Below are 19,170 nucleotides of genomic sequence, written 5' to 3'. Positions count from 1 at the left end.
TGATCCCCGAGGTGCCCCTGGGAAGATCTTCTGCTCTAGAGGTTGGGGCACAGGCGGCACTGACCCGGGGAAGCAGCTCATGCAGCTGCTCTAGAGGGGGAAAGGAAGAATGAAAACCATCCTGCTTTGTTTTGGTTTTGCACTATTGCAGGGGAAGAATCCACAGGGTGGAACCCGCCTTGTTTATCAGCAGCCACGTGAGAGGATTACAGTCCCACTGCCTGAGTCACTGGGCTCCCACCCTGGTGCAGAGAAGCTATTTCTAAAGGTCAGATTGCACTGCTCCGCCCCATGTGGTTTGAAGTAGAAACCCAGGGATTCCGGTGTTGGAGCAGAAATGATTAGGGCTCAACAATGCACACTTGGCGCTCACGTTTTGCCCTTGCTGTAACGCTACAGGCCGGCACTCCCAGGAGGCCCGTTCTGTGAGAGGCCGGCTTACAGATGTTCCGCACGCTGGAGGCAGGTGTGCAGGGCGGAACCTAGCGACTCAGGGCTCAGACCCAACACGAGGGAAGGGGCGCGGAGAGACCATAGGCGTGGGATCAGGAGACACTTCCTGTGGGAAGTCTGCAGCAGACCGGTTCCAACTGCTACCTCTGAGAAAGGGAAGGAGAGCGGACCTAACCACTGTGACCAGGCTGGTAAAACGCTCCCAAGTCTCATCTGTGCAGTTAGTACTTCCTCACGGCCACTTCAGAGGGAGGCTCGGGCACACCAGGGCCGCACAGCCAGAGGGTGCTGCCACCTCCTCCACTGGCAGCTCCAAGGCCCACTCCCTGCTGCGACCCTCTTCCCGCTTGTCTCCCAAGTGCAGCTGTCCTGCCTGCCCTCCGGCTCTGCTTCCCGCCTGGTCTCTTTCTTGAGTCCTCCATTCTCCCTCTCCTTTGTGCTTTGGACCCTTGGGAGGTCTGTGTGACCTCAGATGCTCCTGGGCCAGCTGGTGGGAGCGGGTGGGGCCTCGGAGGAAGAGCCCTCGGCCCCCAGGGCCCAGTGTCAGAGCTGATGCCTCTCTCCCTGCCCTGGATCTAGCTAGGCCCCTCTCCCCGCCTTCTGCGTTGTTGACCAACAGCCTAGATCTGATGCAGGAGCAGAAGAATTTCCATTCAGCTGGGACCCAGATGATGGTCGTCTCTGCCAGTAAGTGACACCCTCTGCTACCGAAATGCCTCATGTTCCTGCCGGCCAAGCCTGGGGTGGCCTGCACGTGACAGTGCCAGGGACACGTGTCTTCTGGGGCTGTGTCTGAACTGGGTGGCTGGCAAGTCTGTCATGTCCTGGGGCTGGGGCAGGGGCAGGGTGGGTGGGGTGGTGCTCATGTGCTGGGCCCTGGCCAGAGTGCAGTCCCCGCTGCCCGCCTGATATGGCACGGACAGCTGGAAAAACTGACCATGGGGCCTGACTATCTCAGTGGATTGCTCTATTTTTCCTCAGCATAATTTTTCCATGAATAATCTTTAAAGCTCTTTAAGTGGCTGTTTCTTTAGCAGTTTTATTGGAACATATGAGAACTGATGGTCTCTGTGGGGAACGAGATATGTTGAAAAAAAATCTGGTTTTCGTTACCTTTCTCTCAAGAAACCCACATACTGACCGATAGATCACTCATTGATGGAAGGGAATAGAGCACAGGGCCTTCTAATAATGGTCTCGTAGTGCTCTGGATTCAGCCCCATGAATGCGGACAGCAAAGAACCCCAGTTCTGGAGGCGGACAGGCCCAGTTCACCCACGTCCGCACCTGCGGGCTAGGCCGAGCGGCCCCAGAAAGGGGTCAAATTCTCAGCCCCAAGTCTGCCTCTGCAGAACAGGCACAGGTGAGAAGCCAGCCACTCAGTTTTCCATCCTCCTCCTGCCTCAAAGGTTTACTGAGCCCTGACCCAAGGGGCTCGTACTGGTGCTGGAGCCGCAGTCTGTCTTCACAGGGTTGACAGTCAGGTGAGGGAGAGAGCAGCCAGGTATCTGCTCCCAGGAGAGACACAAGCCTTGACAGGAGGGTGACATTAATCAATACGGCAAGAGCCCCGCTGCATCAGTGGTGTGACCCCCGGTACCGACGGTGATGGTGAGTGCTAACCTTTAGGGGCAGCTTAGTCCTCATGATCTTAGTTCAGCCTCCCACAACACCACTATGCAGGAACGGTGGCTATTTCAGCTTCACATGTGGAACTTGTGGTTGCAAAATTCAAGAACTTGCTCCAGTGAGCAGCCTCTGAGCGGGATAGCTCTGAGCACAGAGCCTCTCAGAGCCCAGGGGAAGGGACTTCTGGGGCGGCTGATGTCCTGCCTGGTGCGAGAGCTCCAGCACGGGCAGCGATGGGCAGGAAGAGCTTGTGCAGGCTGAGAGGCCGCTGAGGAGCCTGGAGTTTGGGGAGGGGCCGGCACCGTGATGTGCTTGGATGGGCACCCTGGGACGCTCCCTGTGGCTAGGGAGCAACTGGATGTGGCCAAGACTTGAGCCCACGGGCTGGGTGCATGACGAGTGTCCAGGAGGCAGTGCTGGCAGGGGGTGCATGGAGCGGACTCCGTTCCCACGGATTTCTGCTGCCTCTGAGCTTTGCCCTGGGCCAGCACTGCCTTGATTCAGTCCGCTCCCGGGGAACAGAGCTTGCATATCAGAAATGAATGGCAGGCAGCTGTGGCAGAGGGGAAACTGCCCCACTGGGACTCATAAAACTTGAATCCCAGTCCTGCCTCTGCCTGGGCTGAGGGAGGGGCTCCGGGTCTGTCCGCTCCTCCCGAGAGTGCATCTCCTCTTTGGTGGGATGAGAAGGGTGCGACAGTCGTGCCGCCTGAGCCTCTGCCACACAAGGTGGGCTTTTGCTCAATGAAGGGCTCAGCTTCCTGCATTTCCTGCCTGCCCATGCGGGGAGCCCTGTTCCCAGGCTTGGATACTTGGACCCTTCTGGGCCTACCAGAGTCCTGTGACTCTCAGGGACACAGGGGCGGGGGTGAGGTGGGTTCGGCACAAAAAGTCCGTTCATGCTGAAACCCTTCGCAGTTCGCTTTTGCTGGGAGCTGGGCGTCAGTCACTTTTACGTTCACACACATTCTTTGTTTCTCACATGTGCAGCTCTCATAGGTTCTCTGCCAGCCAAGATCCGACTCCTCACAGAGGCTACGGCTCATTTCCTTCTGAAAAATGGCACCCAGTTGTCCTTTGACTGGGCCACGGGCGCCATGCATTCTCCTCACAGCTGGAGGTACAGGCTCCCAGGCCCCAGGGAGCTGGGGAACTGAGGATCTATGAGGAGTAAGGCCCTGGAGGAGCTCATGGAGGCCTCTCACCGGGCTGAAGACAGAAAAGGCCCTCCTCCCCCTCTGCTAGCTATGGCTGCTCTCTTCCTCATCAAACAGAGGCCAGTTTGGGTCTTGAAGGAATCTGCACGGTGGCAGACCCAGGGGACTTCTGGCGTCTCACTCAGGCCTGGGGATGACAAGATGTACACAGCCAGAGGACAAGAGTCAGCTGCACTCATGGATCTGTGGGACCAGGGCAGGTAAGGCCTCCATGAAAGTAGGTGGCCCCTGTGAAATCTGGCTTGGGGTCGAGGGCTCAAGGGGGTCTGAGCAGTGGTAGCGATGGACTTTGAGGGTTTTCAGAAGAGGCCGCAAAGGTCCCGGGAATGTGCCTGCATCTGCTGGGCTGAGGACTTGCAGAAAGTCTGGAGCACCAGCCCAGGAGAGGGAGCATCGCGGTACTGACTGCCAACCGGAAGGCGCTGTGCCCAAGATAGCAGCAACCACTATGACTGTGCCCTGCCCCGGGCTGTGGCCAGCAAGTCAGGGACAAGGAGAAACGCTGAGGGAGCATGAAGGCCAGGTCTGCTCTCTCACCACAAGCAGCCAGACCGAGGCCCCCGAAAGGGTGAGGTGAGGCGATTTGGCACAGATCAGGTTTGGAGTTTTGCTTCTTACCAGGATCTAGCGCCTGGGGACCAGTGGGGACAGTGGGTGACTCAAAGTGTCTGCAGGAGAGGCAGGACATGCCAGGGACGTCATTCAGGGAAGATGCTAACGTGCGCTGCATAGGTGCACTGGGCAACCAGGAGAGGGCACAGAATGCTCTTGGCCCTACTGGCCCCACCTTGCTCCTTGTGTTGGAGGCAGGCAGTGTACCTATCCACATCCCTGTGTTCAGCAACCAGCTCTGCTACTTCCTTCCTGCATGAGGCTGGGCAAGTGCCCGGGGCTCGGCAGGGCCCACCTCACAAGGTGGGTGTCAGGTCCCAGAGGAGGCCGAAGCAGTCTTGGGATGGTGCTCAGCAGAGGTTGCTTTGCTGCGGAGGAGGAGGAAGAGGATGGTGAAACAGCACCTCTCAGCCTCTGTTTTCCTCCTGTGAAGTGGCTGGAGTGTCCCTATTAAACAGTGCCCACAAAGTCCCTCCTACTGGGCTGAGCGGTAGGGCCTCTGCCCTCTGTCTTTGGACCAGGGCTGGCCCCTGTGGCTGCCTGACTCTCTGAGGGAGGCCAAGGTAAGGCTGTGTGGCTTTGAAGGCTGGCTCACAGAGATGCTGCAACATAGCTTCGTCCTCGTCCTCCTGGGACATTGGCTCCGGGGGACAGCTAGCTGCCGTGGAGGAGCCTGATAATCCGGAGGTGGCCATACCGTGAGGAAGCCCAGGCCACACACAGAGACCACGGGTACGTGTTCTGCTGCCACTGAAGCCGCTGCCACTGAAGCCACTGCCCCAGCCAGCAGCAAGCACCAGACATGTGAGTGAAGATATCGCCAGCTCTAGCCCTGTGTGACCCCCAGAATATACGCATGTCAAAAACAGCTGCTATGTGTCCCTTGGTTCTGGGGTGGCCGGCGACGAAGCAGCACTACTGCCATCGCTGCTGAGTACCTGAGTAGGAGCCCGGAGAGGCCCTCAGGCTCCCTGTCCAGTGCCCAGGCGGCTGCCTCACCCTGTCCCCCATCTGAACGGCATCAGAGACTGCTGGGAGGGTCCGGAGCTAAGCTGCAAGAGGCCAGGAGCGCAAACCCTCGAGCGCGACTCCTGGCGCTGCCTCAGGGAATACTGGCCTGGGTTGAGGGTCTGCAGAAAATGTTGCTGTTCACAAGGAAACTGAGGTTTCGAAGGATCAGACTCACTGCCCGGGGTTGTGCAACTGGAGCTGCGTTGAAGCTGGGCTCTGAACCCAGGTCTGCCTGACTCAGAGCAGGACTCTTGCTACCAGTCAATAAAAACAAGGAGATAGCAAAGTGTGTCTGAGGGCTGTTCTCAGAGCACCGTGCAGAGAGAAGAGGCCGGGGCTGGGTATTTCCTGGACTTGAGTTACCGCCCAGAAATCTCACAGGAACCCTGTTCACTGGGGAAGCCCGGAGGTGGCAGGGCTGGCGCAATCTGGAAATGTCTTCACCAGTTCAAGGCACACCGCGAACATTACTTGCCCTCCAGGGGTCATCGTTCTGAATGGTTTTTCTCTCCAGGAAAATATTAGTTCACTCATAAAAGCTAAATATTACATGGAGGAGGGGGCTGAAAACGTGGCATTACTGGGCTTTTTCCTCCCTATGTTCAGAAGCCGAGGTGTCTCCACTTCGTTTCTCACAGTGTATTTTGTTAGGGGCAAACCTGCCTGCGTGGTCATTCTCCAGGTGGAAGACGGGGGCAGCTCTCAGCGGAGTGCAGGGCCTAACCCAGAGGCCAGCACAGCCACACTTGGACTCCACCTCCGATGTTAATCAAGACCCCAGAGAGGTTCAAGACCATGAGACCACAGCGGCTATCAGTGTCAAGGGCAAGGTCCCTTGGTCCCGGAGGCAGGGGAGCTGGACAGAGGAGAGTCAGAGTCCCCTGGCCATCTCGATTTGCTCACACTGGCCTCCTTCTGGCTCTGCACGCGCCAGTCCTCCCCTCATGGCACTTGCTGCCTGCCTCTCCCTCTGTGAGACGCATGGTCCAAGAGGCTGGAGTCTTGCCTTACTTGTGCTGGGCACCTGGATCCTTGCAAGTGCTTGGCCCGTGCTGGCCTGTGGCATGTACGCCTTGAGGGAACAAAGGAGCACACTGCAGGGCTCTTCCCCGGCAAGTGTGTGGCTGAGGAAAGAGCCCCAAGCTTAAACCTCCTTCCTGAGGGGTGAGGGAGGCTGCGTTCCTCCCATTCCTGGGACTGCAAGAGGCACATTCCTGTCCCTGACTCTGGTTGGGCTCTTACCACGTGGCTCAGTCTAACTGCCAGACCCTGGAAGGCCTCCCTGGAGCAGTCCCTCTGCACCTGCCCTCTAGAGTACCCGTGGTGACCCCAGGCTGCAGCAGCACCCACCTCTCTGTCCTGTGGGGCTGCAAGCAGGAAGCCAGAGCCACTGAAGGTGTCTGATCTCTCCAAACACTCTCCAGACTTCTGGCCATCCATGCAAATCTTAACATCCTGCTTGCAGGGCTGAAGCCAGGGATTTGAAAATTGGTGGAAAACTCTCCTGGGAGTGGGGGCTCACTCTGCTGTGTAGGAAACTGCTGGCATCGGCACTTCTCCTGAGGGCTGTGCAGAGTCAGCAGTCAGCCCATGCCGGAGCTGCCTCCGAGAACAGGTGCCCACAGTGCCCAGAAAGGCTCAGGGGCCAGGGCCAAAGGGCAAGGCAGGTGTCCGCAGGCTTTTGTCCAGGGCCGTACACACTGGGCTCTAGGAATTCCCCACTGGGCCCATCCCTCAGGGGCCTTTATTTTGGTAGAGAAGACAGACACGAGGCACATGAGCATGCAGCAAACCGGAGGGAAGTGCCACACAGGCAGAAGCGGCACAGAGCACCAGTGGCAGGACGCTGGCACACAGGGGTCAGCACATCTCCGTGAGATGCCTGGCAGTACGAACTTGGGGCTTTGCAGGCCCGAGTCTTCATCCCAACCACTCAACCCCACCTCTGCCGTGTGAAAGCGCACACAGGCAGTGTGGCAGTGGGTGGCAGTGGTATGTTGGGTCCTGTACAGGAACAGGGTGGGCTGGGTGTGGCCCAGAGCTTGCCAGCCCCTGGCAGAGCTTTCTGGAGACAGTGCCAGTCAGAAACCTGAAGGCTGAGTCAGGGGCAGAGGCTGGATCACAAAACTGAGGACCACAGCACCATCACGACAAAGCTGTACCTGACGAAGGCACTCTGGGTCAGGCTCCAGAAGCTTCACCCAGGTGGCCTCGGTAAGTTCCCACAACAGCCCCACGATGAAGGTGTATGCTGTGCCCACTCTACAGATGGGTGTGCGTTACTGAGCATTTGCAAGGAGTAAGTTGCCTGGGGAGGGTTCTAGAGTGGGCCTGAGACGGGAAGGTGGAGACTGGACCAGTACTAGAAGCATTTCCTTGCTTCTGCGCCATCTGTCAGGAAGAGGCAGGGGTATGAAGGAGAAGGTAGAACATTGAGCTCAGGGAAGCCTTGTGGAAACCAAGCTGCTTGGCGCAAACTTGACACAAACAGCATCTCCTAAAGATCTCTGATCTCCTAAAGATCTGTATTTCCCTTTCCAAGTGACGAGAGGAGCCCCAGGGTGCCGGTGCAGGGTCCAGCTTGCAAGACATAGCTAGCAGAGATGGAAGACAGAGGCATGGAGTGAACCCGGGGCAGGGCAGAGGCTTTGAAGGGGTGGGGCTTACAGGAGGCTGCAGCACTGCCTCCCCCAGGGTCTGGGGTTCTCATCCGCCAGGACACATCCTCGCATGGCAGTTTGGAGAAAGGGGCTTGGGCAGACCCAGGTCAGCAGCTTGCCAGCCCTTCCAATCACTGCATGCCGGGCACCTTCCCATGGGCACTCATTTTTGACACTTTAACATTGTTGGGATGATGGTTTGATTATCCCCACTTTGTAGCTAAGGAAACCGAGGCCTGGGGTGGAAGGTAAAGCTGCAGGGGCCTAACCCAGGTTAGTGTGACCTGGAGCTCAAGCCAGGAGAAGGTGCCGTTGGACCCACCCCACCTCTCTGGAGCGGCAGTGGACATCAGCCCCGGTCTCTGAGAGCTGGCTGGACAACCAATAAAAAGGAAACGTGACGATAATAACAATGAAGCAGCCAGAACTGGACACACATTCACAACGCGCCCATGTGGACAGAGTGCTCTCCAGGCCTGAACTCACCAGGCATCCTGGCCACCCTGCAAGGGTCTAGCTCCACTCTGTAGATGAGGCACTTGAAGATCAGAGAGCTAGGAAATGGCAGAGCTTGGGCCTGATTGCAGAGCCTGGGTCCTTGTCCCTAGGGAATGTGTGTGTGTGTGTGTGTGTGTGTGTGTGTGTGTGTGTGTGCGCGCGTGTGCACTTCCCCAACAGATGAATAAATCCAGGAAGATGAGCTACTTGGATCTAGTGGTACCAAATATCCCTGGCATCCTGTGCATGTGCTGGTGAACAGAACCCTGAGTCCTACGCACTCCTGATGATAAGGGTCCTAGTGGCCTGAAGACCCTGGGGTTTGCTATACTTCCCTTTTGTTCCCAATTTGGGCTCTAACCTTGCCTGTCTTGGGGCTGTTCTGTCCCAGGCTGCTCCAGGGAGCCCCAGCACAGAGGTATCTTGTAGGAGTCCCACAAAGTTAGAAGCTGGCAGGTGGGCACGTGGGCATGGGAGGCTGTGAGCAGGGACAGGTGAGTGGCCGTTATTACAGACAGCTAGATTAGGTAAAAACACTATAAGCAGTCAGGCAGGGCTAGGCCCTGCAGAGAGTCAATACAAAAAAGAAAAACAAAATACAACCGTGGCCGGGGCGCATCTGTTAGAGGCCAGGCCTCAGGATGCTGTGCCCTTTGGCTCCATGGGCAAGGCCCACCCTGGTTTTGCTCCCACTGAGGTGGCTACAATACCTGCAAGATCTTCTTTGGAAGAGACTAGTCTTGGAGAGCTGCTTCCCGGTTCTATTCTGAGCGATAGTCTGAAAACAGAAATTGTCACAAGATCAGAGGGGCACTGGCTTATCACAGGGGAACCGACAGACACGTCATGGTCAGGGCTGGGAGATGGGTAGCTGGTAAGTGCTGCAGCAGTCACAGAATCCAGTAATGCTGGGGACCCACCCCAGTCACAGCTGCCTCCTTGGATGGCTGCAGGGGATTTTCATGCTGAAGAAACAATGGTGAAGGAAGACAAAAAGAATAAGCATAAATAAATAAATAAAGCGAGTGACCAGACCCATGGTTTACAGAGCAGGGTGTTAATTTGCCCAACAAGGCTATAAACTAGGTGCATTTCACAGATGAGGAGATGGAGGAATAGTGAGGTTAAGTAACTTAACTCCCTCTCTTAAATTCATATGGCTAGCAAGTGGCAGAGCAGGGTCGCTCTGATGCAAATAAAGATTTCATGGGCTGGACTGGGAACTGAGGGAAAGGGAGACCAGCTGCCAGCAAGATGAAGGAAATCTGGGTCCACGTACATGAAGCAGACTGCTTGCTTGCTGTGTCCACTGACTCGAGCTTTCTACTCCCCCAGGTTACAGAAGAAGGGAAATCTAAGAACCCCGGGGGCCCCTCTCCACACCTGGAAGATGGCCAGACGCCTCCCTCCCTGTATCAGAGCCATGGAGCATCCAGACAGGGCCTCCTAAGTGGGAGCCAGACAAAAGAAATGGCCCAGCAGCCCAGCACACCTCCTCTCCCCAAAGAAGACACAGAAAGGGAGTGAGGGCTTCGCCTGGGCCGGACCCGGGAGGTGGCCTGGTAACGGGAGAGTCCCCAGGTTTCGAGTGGAGGAACGACTTAGAGGAACGTGGGCCGAACACAAAAACCCTCAAAAGTGAGGTGACGAAACAAAGGGATAAAATGAAACAGAAGAGTGAGGTTGTGGTGGGGCAGGGGTGGGGCAGGGGGCACCCCCAAATCAAAGACTGAAACAAGACAGGGCTGAGTGAACAGCTAAGTGCAAACAGATCGCCAGGCACCGCTGAAGATGAGGAGGTGATCACAGAGGTTAGAAAGGAACTAACGGGAGAGCAGGGCAGAGGGCACCCAGCACATCCCGGCCTGGAAGACAGAAGCCAAGAAATGGCAGGGAGAAGCCAAAGACACAAACCAGTGGCATTCCTGGGCAGCGGAGGAGGGTCTGTCCTTCCTCGGAGGACTTCCCTCACTGAGCTTTTGAAAGGAATTCTTCACCTGTCAGGAGGACCAAACAAGCCACTTTCAGAGCGACAAACAGATGGGCTTCAGACTTCGCTATAGCAGCACCCAGTGTGGGGGGCAACGGCACGGGGTCTGCAGGCCTGGGAGAGAGCCGAGGAGGGCACCCAGCCAGGCCTGGGGAGGGCCCCACTCCTGAGGAAATCCAGCTAAATAAGGTACTGATTTAGAAGAAAAACTCCAGGAACGGAGACGCTGTGGAGGAACAACAGGTGGTAAGAATTGTATCTGTTTAAAAATACGAAACAGTAGGAATTATGATTCTTCAACACGATGTTTATGTTACGAACTTGGACTGTGTGGTCCAATAATAATACAACCACCACCACCAACAAAAAACACTGGAGGAGGGTGAGGGAGAGGTGAAGAAAGGGGCAGTGGGAATAGGATCGTCTTTCAGAATCAGAGCCAACTGACACTGTCCGCAGCAGAAACTTTCGCAAAACTTACTGACTCAGGCTCTCCATGTTTTGCCTGACCTCTTCTATGACTCTTAGGAGGCTCTTTTGAGAAATAATACCTCTTGTAGCAAAGAAATATTTATTTAAAGAGCAGAAATTCCTGAGCTTTTATTTCAGTTCCTTTTTCTGATTGAATTAAAATGAATACTTTTAAGTAAAACTAGCAAGGATTGTGCTATCCAGTTTTAATAAACTCCATCCTTATATCCATCCAGCTATTCATCCTTCTGTATGCATGTACGTATGTGTGTATATACATGTTTTACACACAGAATGTTAAGTCCAAAGTTACGTTCACTTAATGCTAACGATCGGCTTTCTAGGTGGCGGGAATGTGGGTTCTTTTTCTCAAATAAATAACTTAGACTAAAGGCTGAGCAACAGAGTACTGATTGAACCTCTTGGCACAATCTTTCAAAGCAGATGGGGCAGGGGTTAGAAAGGCAGCGTCAGCTGGGCTTGGTGGCACACGCCTGTAATCCCAGCACTCGGGAGGCTGAGGCAGGAGGATCGCTGTGAGTTTCAGACCAGCCTGGGCTACACAGTGAGTTCCAGGGCAGTCTCAACTACATAGTGAGACCCTGTCTCAAAAACCAAACCAAACCAAACCAAACCAAACAAAACAAAAGAAATGCAGCGTCCTCAATGTTCTAGTAAAGCTGCTGCATCCTTGGGGGTGAGGGGCCAGTCTCCAAGTGCAAGCTGGTCCAGGGGAAGAGCGCCCCCTGCAGCCACCGGCCCTGCCTGTCTCCTGCCACTCAGGACCTCCTGGGAAGGGAGCCCTTGAGGCTCCATAATCAGAGGTTAGGGCTGGGCTGAGACTGCAGCACCCCTCAAACGCATGCACACACATGCACACACATGCTACACAACAAAGGCCCTCTGTAAGCTCCATGCTGATTGTCCTTTGGCATCAAGTCCTGGGGTGCTCGACGTCCTTCACGATGGGAGGCGTAATTAAATCTGCAGCTTGTCCAGGGGTTGCCTCGTGGTCAGTGTTTATAGATCATTTTTTCTCCTTAAAGCACATTAGTGCTAATGAAAAAGTACTGCCTCTTTAATGGGGAGCTTGGCCCGGGGATGGAAAATATTATCCCAGAACCTAAGTGGAAATAATTTTGTACTTTTAGGCTACTCTTTTCAGGAACAGCAAATGCTTTGTAAATAAAATGAGCTCAATTTGTGATGAACACAATTTTAATGGTAATCTCTGGCCTTCCTCTATTCGTGCTACCATTATATAACAGATCACGATCTCACATTATTTATTATTTTGACAAATTATTGTACAGTGATAACTAAGACATCATGTCTCTATTCCTAAAGATCATTGGAAACACACAGGGAGCTCTGAAAAAAGACCAATCTCTAGGCCTTGCCCCAGACCTCTGGATGGTTAGAAAGTGTCCCAGGGGACTCTGATTCACGGCCAGGGCTGCAAACCATACTGCGGAGCCGGCTGGGAGAGGGCAGGCCGTTCAAACAGCCACTCCCAAGATCCTGCCGAGTGGCTCTGGTGGCCAGTTCTTTAAAGTTTTCACTGACTTAAGTGAACGCCAAATAATCAAGAAAAGTAAATGAGTAAAAAATCCAAAACTGGAAAACACCTTTAAAACACACACTAGGTAACAAGATTTAAAGAAATCACAGTATAGTGAAAATAACCAGTAAGATACAGTTTAAACGACTATCAATAGGGCCGGGGATTTAGCTCAGAGGTTTGGTGGCCTGCCTTGCAAGCGCAAGGACCTGAGTTCAATCCCTGGTACCAAAAAGAAAAAAAACCTAAAAAAAACAACTATCAATAAAGTTGACGTTTAGGAGGCAAGTGATCAATTACAAGGTAGCGAAAGTGGCCTTGAAATCAGAGCATATGAAGAAATAGTGAAAGTCTTAGTGGACCTCAAGTTCAAAATAAGCCAAGAGGACATCCGCCAATACCGCAGCCAAGGCTGACAGGAGAAACCTCTCTCTCCAAATGCACAGAAATGCTGCACACGTTCCCAAGTGCTACCCTTGAAGGAAAAAAACAAAAGGAGAGCAGGGCAAATGCAGGATGAGCCTGAGGGCCGAGAGGTCTTTCTGGGCAGCTGGTCTACCTGTGGGCTGCACAGGGATGCTGCTGGGGGCCTCGGCCAGTGTGAGTCCTGCGCAGAGCGGAGAGTCGCAGGGGACTGTGTCTTCCAGGAAATCGGATCCTAAAGCCAGCCAGAAAGTTGCCCTTCCACCCAGCGCCGTGTATGTGGGAAGTGCTTAGGAGAACCAAAGTGCCAAGTGCGTACCGTGCACAGCTGTGGGACCCACACACATCCTCAGGCTGCGTGGACAGCTGCCCCGAGAGGTGAATGCGCCTTCCTCAAACCACGGGGTGCAGGGGCCTGAGGTCGATGTGGGGGGTCAGGCAGACAGCAGTGCTGTGGGTGCCGGGACACGGGTGCCCTGCAGGTGGCTACTCACTGGTCGCAACAAAGACCAGGCCTGTGCAGGACCTGAGGACAATAGCAGACCGGCACGCCTGACTCAGGGGTCGGGGGACTTACTTGTAGTTGTCGTCTTCCACAAACTTCTGGAGCTCTTCGATGTAGCGTACGGACTTCAAGTACTTCTGCACATGGGGCAGGGTGGTGAGGTGATCTGCAAGAGGGAGACAAAACCCAGAGGTTTCAGGCTCGCCCCGCTCCAAGTCCAAGGAGCAGCATGGGAACCACTGGCTTAGCCGCTCCTGGGATGTGGAGGCTCACGCTTCTGAGAGCTGCGCATCTCCCTGGGGCCAGGCCCCGTGTGGGGGAGCCAGGTGTGCTCTTGAGGAGCGGCCCCAAATGTCTGAGGCACAGACATTATGCTCTGAGGCCACTACGGTTCTTTCTCCAGGAAGGAAAGCTGAGACTTCCACTGAGGGAACAACAGCTGGGGACAGATGGCGCCCTGGCCTCTAGAAGAGCCCAGAAATGGAGTCTGTTCCCAGACAGGTTTCCACTGGGGGCACCAGGCAAAGCCTCTCACACCTGCTTACCGCCTATGTGTCAGGAACACAACTCACCCAGCTGGGGAAGCCCCGCCAGATGCAGGCCCACAGCTAGAGGGGCTGAGTTCTGGGTGGAAGGGGAGGGGGCCCATGCCCGAGTCCCTGTCTGAGCCTGGCTCTGCACCGGGTGACTTACGGGTTAGTCTGTTTTAACCTTCACTCCTGCCTCACATAAGAGAAATCATACCCGCACTGCACAGATTAAGAAACTGAGGCAACCTGCAAAGACCGCAGACCAGAGAAGTGACAAAGCCTGGGGTTGACCCCAGGCCACCCGAGTCTTGTGCCAAACTCTGCCATCTCTCTTTCTGCGGACCTTCCGGGTCACTTCACTTCTCCTGAGAGGGACACGGGGTGGGACAGACACATCAAGCAGAGTGATGGGGAGAGTGTTGGGAAGAGGAACAGGGAGGCAGACGGGAGGGCCCTCACTTCCCAGGCTGCTGGAGCCCTTGATGACTCCCGGCTCCTTGCTTGTCAGATTCCGAGGTCACTACGTTTTTCTAAAGCTCGGTTCTCATTTCTGAAATGAGGATAATGGCGTGTGTTTTATAAGCTGATGACGATGGCGTGTGTGAAGATGACAGTGATAAAAGCTCTGCACACGCCACAGCCCCGTTTTCACGGGCGAGCAAACTTCACAGGAGAAAGTGACGCTTCAAGAGGCAGCACTGAGACGTGAACCCGAGTCTGAGCCCGAGGGCCGTGCCTGTGACCGCTCTGCTGGCCAGCGCAAGTGCAGACTGCACTGGGAACTCAGGTGCCTGTCAGGAGAAAGCTGACCTGGTCCGTGTGCCCCGCCACGCTGCTGGAGGGGCTGGTGAACGGACACTGCCTTTGGCGATTGGCAAACGCACGCTGGCTTCTCTGGGACCCTCCTGAATGGAGGCTGCTGGTCCTCTCACACCCTGTGTGTTGTTTCTTAGCCCTTGTGAAAACCCTGCCCCACAGAGGCAGGCTCCTGCCTGGCCCACGGTCCTCTGTCCTCACTCACAACGACTGGGGCACCTGGCCCACCAGCAAGCTCCACACCCTGAAGTCCACCGTCTTCTTGGGTGACCTCAGTGTCTGTGTGGTTGGCCCACCTAGATTCTGACTTCTCAGTGCCTGCAACTTGTTTCCGACACCCTTCTCTTCCGTCCATCCCAGACACCTACTGTCACTGTCACACTTTGGAGCTGGCCCTGTGGAGCAGAACCCAGCCAGTGATTTACCGAATTTCTTCCCCCTTCCTTCTAGGCACGCAGCTAGCTAGATTACATTCCCAGCCTCCGTGTGCAGAAGTGATGTGTACCAAACTTGCAAATCTGGCACACAAAACCCACCCTTGTATCCTTTCTCTCTCTTCCTGCATCTGCCAGCTGAATGCAGAGTCCAGAGGAGGATTCTGAGGCCGTGGGAGACGGTGGAGCCACAGAGGTAAAGAACCCAGTCCCTGAATCTGCTTTATGAAGGAGTGGCCTGCGAGCCAGGCAGACCTTGGCCATACCACTCAACAGATGTGTGATCTTTAATGCCTCAGTTATCTGGGGCCTCATTAGCCTCATCTGTGTTACAGCAATGGTTACATTTAGTCTGCAGAGTCTTTTCTTTTCCTTTCCCGGAACCAGAGATCAATCTCAGGACTTCGCACTTGCCAGGCAGCCTTGGTGTCACTGAGCTAAGTCCCCACCCCCACCCTTTTTTTGGGTTTTTTGTTTTTTTTTTTTGTCTGTAGAGTCTTTGAAAATCAAACCCACATGTGAAGGATCTAGCATATGTTTGATATTAAAACCATGAGATATTAAGTAATATTAAAACCAAGAGCTTTGCAGGGACTACCTGGTTTCTTGAAGCTTTCTTACTGATAAGGTGCTGAATCACATTTCAGTGATGCAGGACTTCACAATTCCGACAACCCAGGGTACTAACCATAGCTGCAGGAAACTTGTAAATCAGCAATGATTCGGAGAATATTGTTCATCTGATTGGACCTTTGTTCGTTTTCCATAATACTGCCTGAGGCAGGATATGCAGAATCAATGTAGATTAGATCCAGAAGATAGATCCCTGAAATTAAGGAAGATATTTAATTACGGTAGGGCGCTCACCACTAATCAGAACAAGGGTGTGAAAGGGCCCTGGTCTGTGCAGAGGCATGAAGGGTACTGATGGAAACCAAAGACACTCCTTGGACTCTAATTCCCATTCTAACTACTCATTTTTTTATGCAGACTGCTGAACTATAAATCAAACATCTGAGCAACAACCAAAACGGATGCTGGCAGATTTTAGCCTTTCTAGTTCATACGTTTCCCAACAACAAGGCTTTTTACCTGTAACTCCAGTGGAAAATCACAGGGTCTGAGAGACATGAGTGCTCATGGTTGTATTTTGTTTTGTTTTTCCCCACCAACCAAAGAAGTTTAATAGGTCTAAGGAGTCATTCCTGGGAGAACATCTTTAGGCTGAATTCTGTTTTTATTTATTCACTGATTTATCCTCTGTTCACTTGACTGTCTGTCCACACACGTGCACACGCACACACATAAATACATCATAAATTAAGGAGCAAAAGAAGAAATAAAAAATGGAACTGTTTTCGGTAGAAGCAACAAAAGCAAGACAGAGAACTGTCTTGAGTGTACTTGATAAGGAAATAGGGTATGATGTAAAAACATGGGTATGTCAGGCGAGTGGGGAGCTGGAGGGCACGCAGGACAAGTTGCCTGGGCAGGAGGTAGGATGTCTGTGCAGCCTGAGCCACTGAACAGCTCTGTAGTGACCGGTGGGCTCCAAGGCCAGCCCAACCTGCCTGGAGATGGAGATGGACAGCGGATGACACACCCTTCTGGCAACCCGCCCTAAGCACTGATACTGTACCCACCAGTCAGGTGGAGCCGGCAGGAGAAACGACGTAAGGCAGAATTCAAGGGAGAGAATACTCAGCAAGCCAAAGAGGAGTTGTTGGTGTCGATGGAAAGCATAGCTGATGAAGAGAGATTCTGTGATTACAAATTTCTAGGCCTGAAGGAACACCACGCCAAAGCACAAAAGGAAAAGCTGCTAGGAACGAAAAGTGAATTCAGGAGAGCTGAGCCTTTGGCAGCCTTGAGAGTTTATATGTTATTATATATACAAGGCATGATCAAAATATACAGTGAATATCAAAACTTTAAAAGTTGATTACAGTGAAAGGCACAGTGTTATTAACCCCGCCCTGGTTCGGACACACTTAGTGCATTGCTCTTTCCACGGTCTGTGAAGTAGTTTTGGAAATTCTTTTTCGTGTTTCTAGAAGGTGGGATACAAATAAGTTAAAAGTGCTTCCAAGTGCCATCCAACAGAAAAGCAGGCTCATAAAAACACTACGTTGTTGGGAAGGGAGGAGGGGGTGAAGGGAGGGAAGGGACAAGGGGAAAAATGAGAACCAAGACCTGTCATGATAGACCTGTACAAGATCCCGAGGATGAATGTAACTGTACTGTATACCTAGAATGTACCAATAAACTCAATGAGGAAAAAACAAAACAAACAAACAAACAAAAACACTACATTGTATCTTCAGCCACCTTACTTCACAGGGTCCTGCCCTGCTCAACTTCCGGCTCTTCTCCGAACTTATAACGAGCTTGAAAGGTAAATGTTTTGAATCAATTCAGGACATCAAGGCAGCCTCAACAGCACAACTAAGAACACTCACAACAGATGACTTCTAGAACTGCTTCAGAAAGTGGCAAAGATGATAGGACAAGTGTGTTCAAAGTGAAGGGGGATATTTTCAGGGGAGTTAATGGCAATGTGCTTTTTATTGTAATGAATTTTTAAAATTTAAACATTAATTGTATGTTTCAATCCTATCTCATAGAGATACACAAATACATGCACACATATGATATAGTATCATAGTGACAAGCTTGGTTCTATATAAAAATATAGCTCCTTTCAAATGTACACGGTATACTCACAAAGCTTATTTATACCAGATTATAAAGAAAGGTTCTGAAAGTTCTGAAAAGTAAATGCCATATTATCCACATTTTACCTTACTATACTTCATCTAAGATTTAAACACAGAAAAATAGCCATTTGAAAACACATACATACGGGCCCACACATATACACGCTCATAAGTAACACCCACATCAAAGAAAAAGCAAAAAAATTCATAATTAGAATCTGCTTGAAGACAATGACAATGAGAATGTTACATATCAAAAGTATGTTCCAAGAGCCAGGCGTGATGTCGCACCCCTGTAATCCCAGCACTCGGGAGGCTGAGGCAGGAGGATCTCTGTGAGTTTGAGACCAGCCTGGGCTACATAGTGAGTTCCAGGTCAGTCTCAACTACATAGCGAGGCCCTGTATCCGAAAAAAAAAAAAAAAAAAAAAGTATGTTCCAGCCAAAGTGCTTACCAGAGGAAAATGATAGCCTTACGAGTTTACTATCAAACAAGTAAGAATGATTGCAAACAGAGCATTTAAGTTGGTACTTAATGTCAAGAGTTTTGAATGGATGGATGAGCACTACACTAAGGATTAGTCACTGTCATATCTGGTCCTTCCAACAACCCATTTTAGAGCAGAGGAAAAGGAAACAGAGGGGATGTGTAACTTGCTCACAGTCACACAGCTGGAAGATGCTGGAGATGAGTCGAACCCAAGCCTGCCTTCTCTGGAGTACAGGCTTCCTGTCAGCACGGGTGCTGGATACCATGAGTCATTCGTCTGCCTTTAAAATAGCTACATATTGTTATGGGAAACCATTAAATCACAGAAACATAACCTAGCACATCTCAGAGGAGCTGTTTCTACTTCCTTTCTTTCTGGTGGTACCGTGTTCCAAAATTTTAATAATTAGAAATAATTTCCCTTGCACACAAGTTCCAAATTTGGTAGGTTTGAACCATTATTCGTTCTTTCTCTTGACTTTGCTTCTCCTCTCCCCTCCTAAAAATGTAACTCAGTTACCTCTCCGAGGATTCCACTATGGCAATTCTAAAAATCCCGGACTGCTTCAACCACAACAAAAAGCATCCCCCACCGCTGAGCAGGGGAGGGCCAGCACGCAGACTTCAGCTTGCCTGACGCAGAGCAGCTGGGCATAAGATTGTCCCAGGAGCAGCGAAACTGCAGAGCAGGATAAGGACAGAGGGGAAACTGCTGCTTCTGGGCTTCAAGTGTAAGACAGAACCTTCCCCTCCTTGTGGTACAGACCTTCTTCGTTTAACAACTTACCTATTGAATGACTGTTCGGACTTACGACCCGTCGTTTTTTTATATACAGTTCTGTACATCTTGTTTATAGAGCCTCAGTGTCTTTTTTTGGTACAGTACCTCTTGTTTATACAGTACTGTGATTTTAGCCGATTGTACTGTACAGTACTGTAGTTTTATGTTTTGTTATACATTTCAGTACTGCCTGTAAGAGTAATACAAATAAAGCTAGTCATCAAGTTTGAGTCTCCTTTGAACACTTCTTTATTCTGAATAATCAATTCAGTTAATGACCTAGATGCAGGAATGTGACTCGATCATTAAACAAGGAATGTCTGTATTAACTCCAGGAAGGAGAAGACTAAAACTCAGAGAGCTGGGGAAGCC

The 19,170-nt window shown here is 52.2% G+C and overlaps 1 protein-coding gene and 1 long non-coding RNA gene across 17 annotated transcripts in view; one reads left to right on the top strand and one right to left on the bottom strand.

Moving 5' to 3' along the window:
- The window catches only part of Ralgps1 (Ral GEF with PH domain and SH3 binding motif 1), a 250,289-nt gene that overhangs the window by 25,432 nt on the left and 205,687 nt on the right, over positions 1-19,170 (bottom strand). For 13 of the 14 annotated variants that reach the window (XM_033759014.1, XM_033759017.1, XM_033759016.1 and 10 more), the window contains 3 exons: positions 15,499-15,636; positions 13,103-13,196; positions 8,791-8,858 (listed from right to left, as the gene is read on the bottom strand). In XM_033759014.1, the coding sequence (XP_033614905.1) occupies positions 8,791-8,858; positions 13,103-13,196; positions 15,499-15,636 (300 nt within the window). Of the gene's footprint in view, positions 1-7,149; positions 7,517-8,790; positions 8,859-13,102; positions 13,197-15,498; positions 15,637-19,170 lie in introns of those variants that run through there. The other variant, XM_010613580.3, reaches the window with a different exon arrangement.
- LOC104854902 lies at positions 196-10,849 on the top strand. 3 transcript variants are annotated; one of them, XR_004515388.1, is made up of 5 exons: positions 196-1,140; positions 1,579-1,816; positions 1,925-2,064; positions 3,073-3,499; positions 9,416-10,848. It is a non-coding gene; the product is annotated as an uncharacterized LOC104854902 (long non-coding RNA). The 3 variants fall into 3 exon arrangements; XR_004515389.1 differs by lacking the exon at positions 1,579-1,816 and having other exon boundaries at positions 9,416-10,849; XR_004515390.1 differs by lacking the exons at positions 1,579-1,816; positions 1,925-2,064 and having other exon boundaries at positions 9,416-10,849.

Source organism: Fukomys damarensis, unplaced genomic scaffold (genome assembly GCF_012274545.1).
Source record: "Fukomys damarensis isolate Sample0158 unplaced genomic scaffold, DMR_v1.0_HiC HiC_scaffold_36, whole genome shotgun sequence".
Classification (NCBI taxonomy): domain Eukaryota; kingdom Metazoa; phylum Chordata; class Mammalia; order Rodentia; family Bathyergidae; genus Fukomys; species Fukomys damarensis.
The sequence above is the reverse complement of the archived record's forward strand: the minus strand, read 5'-3'. Positions and strand labels throughout refer to the sequence as shown.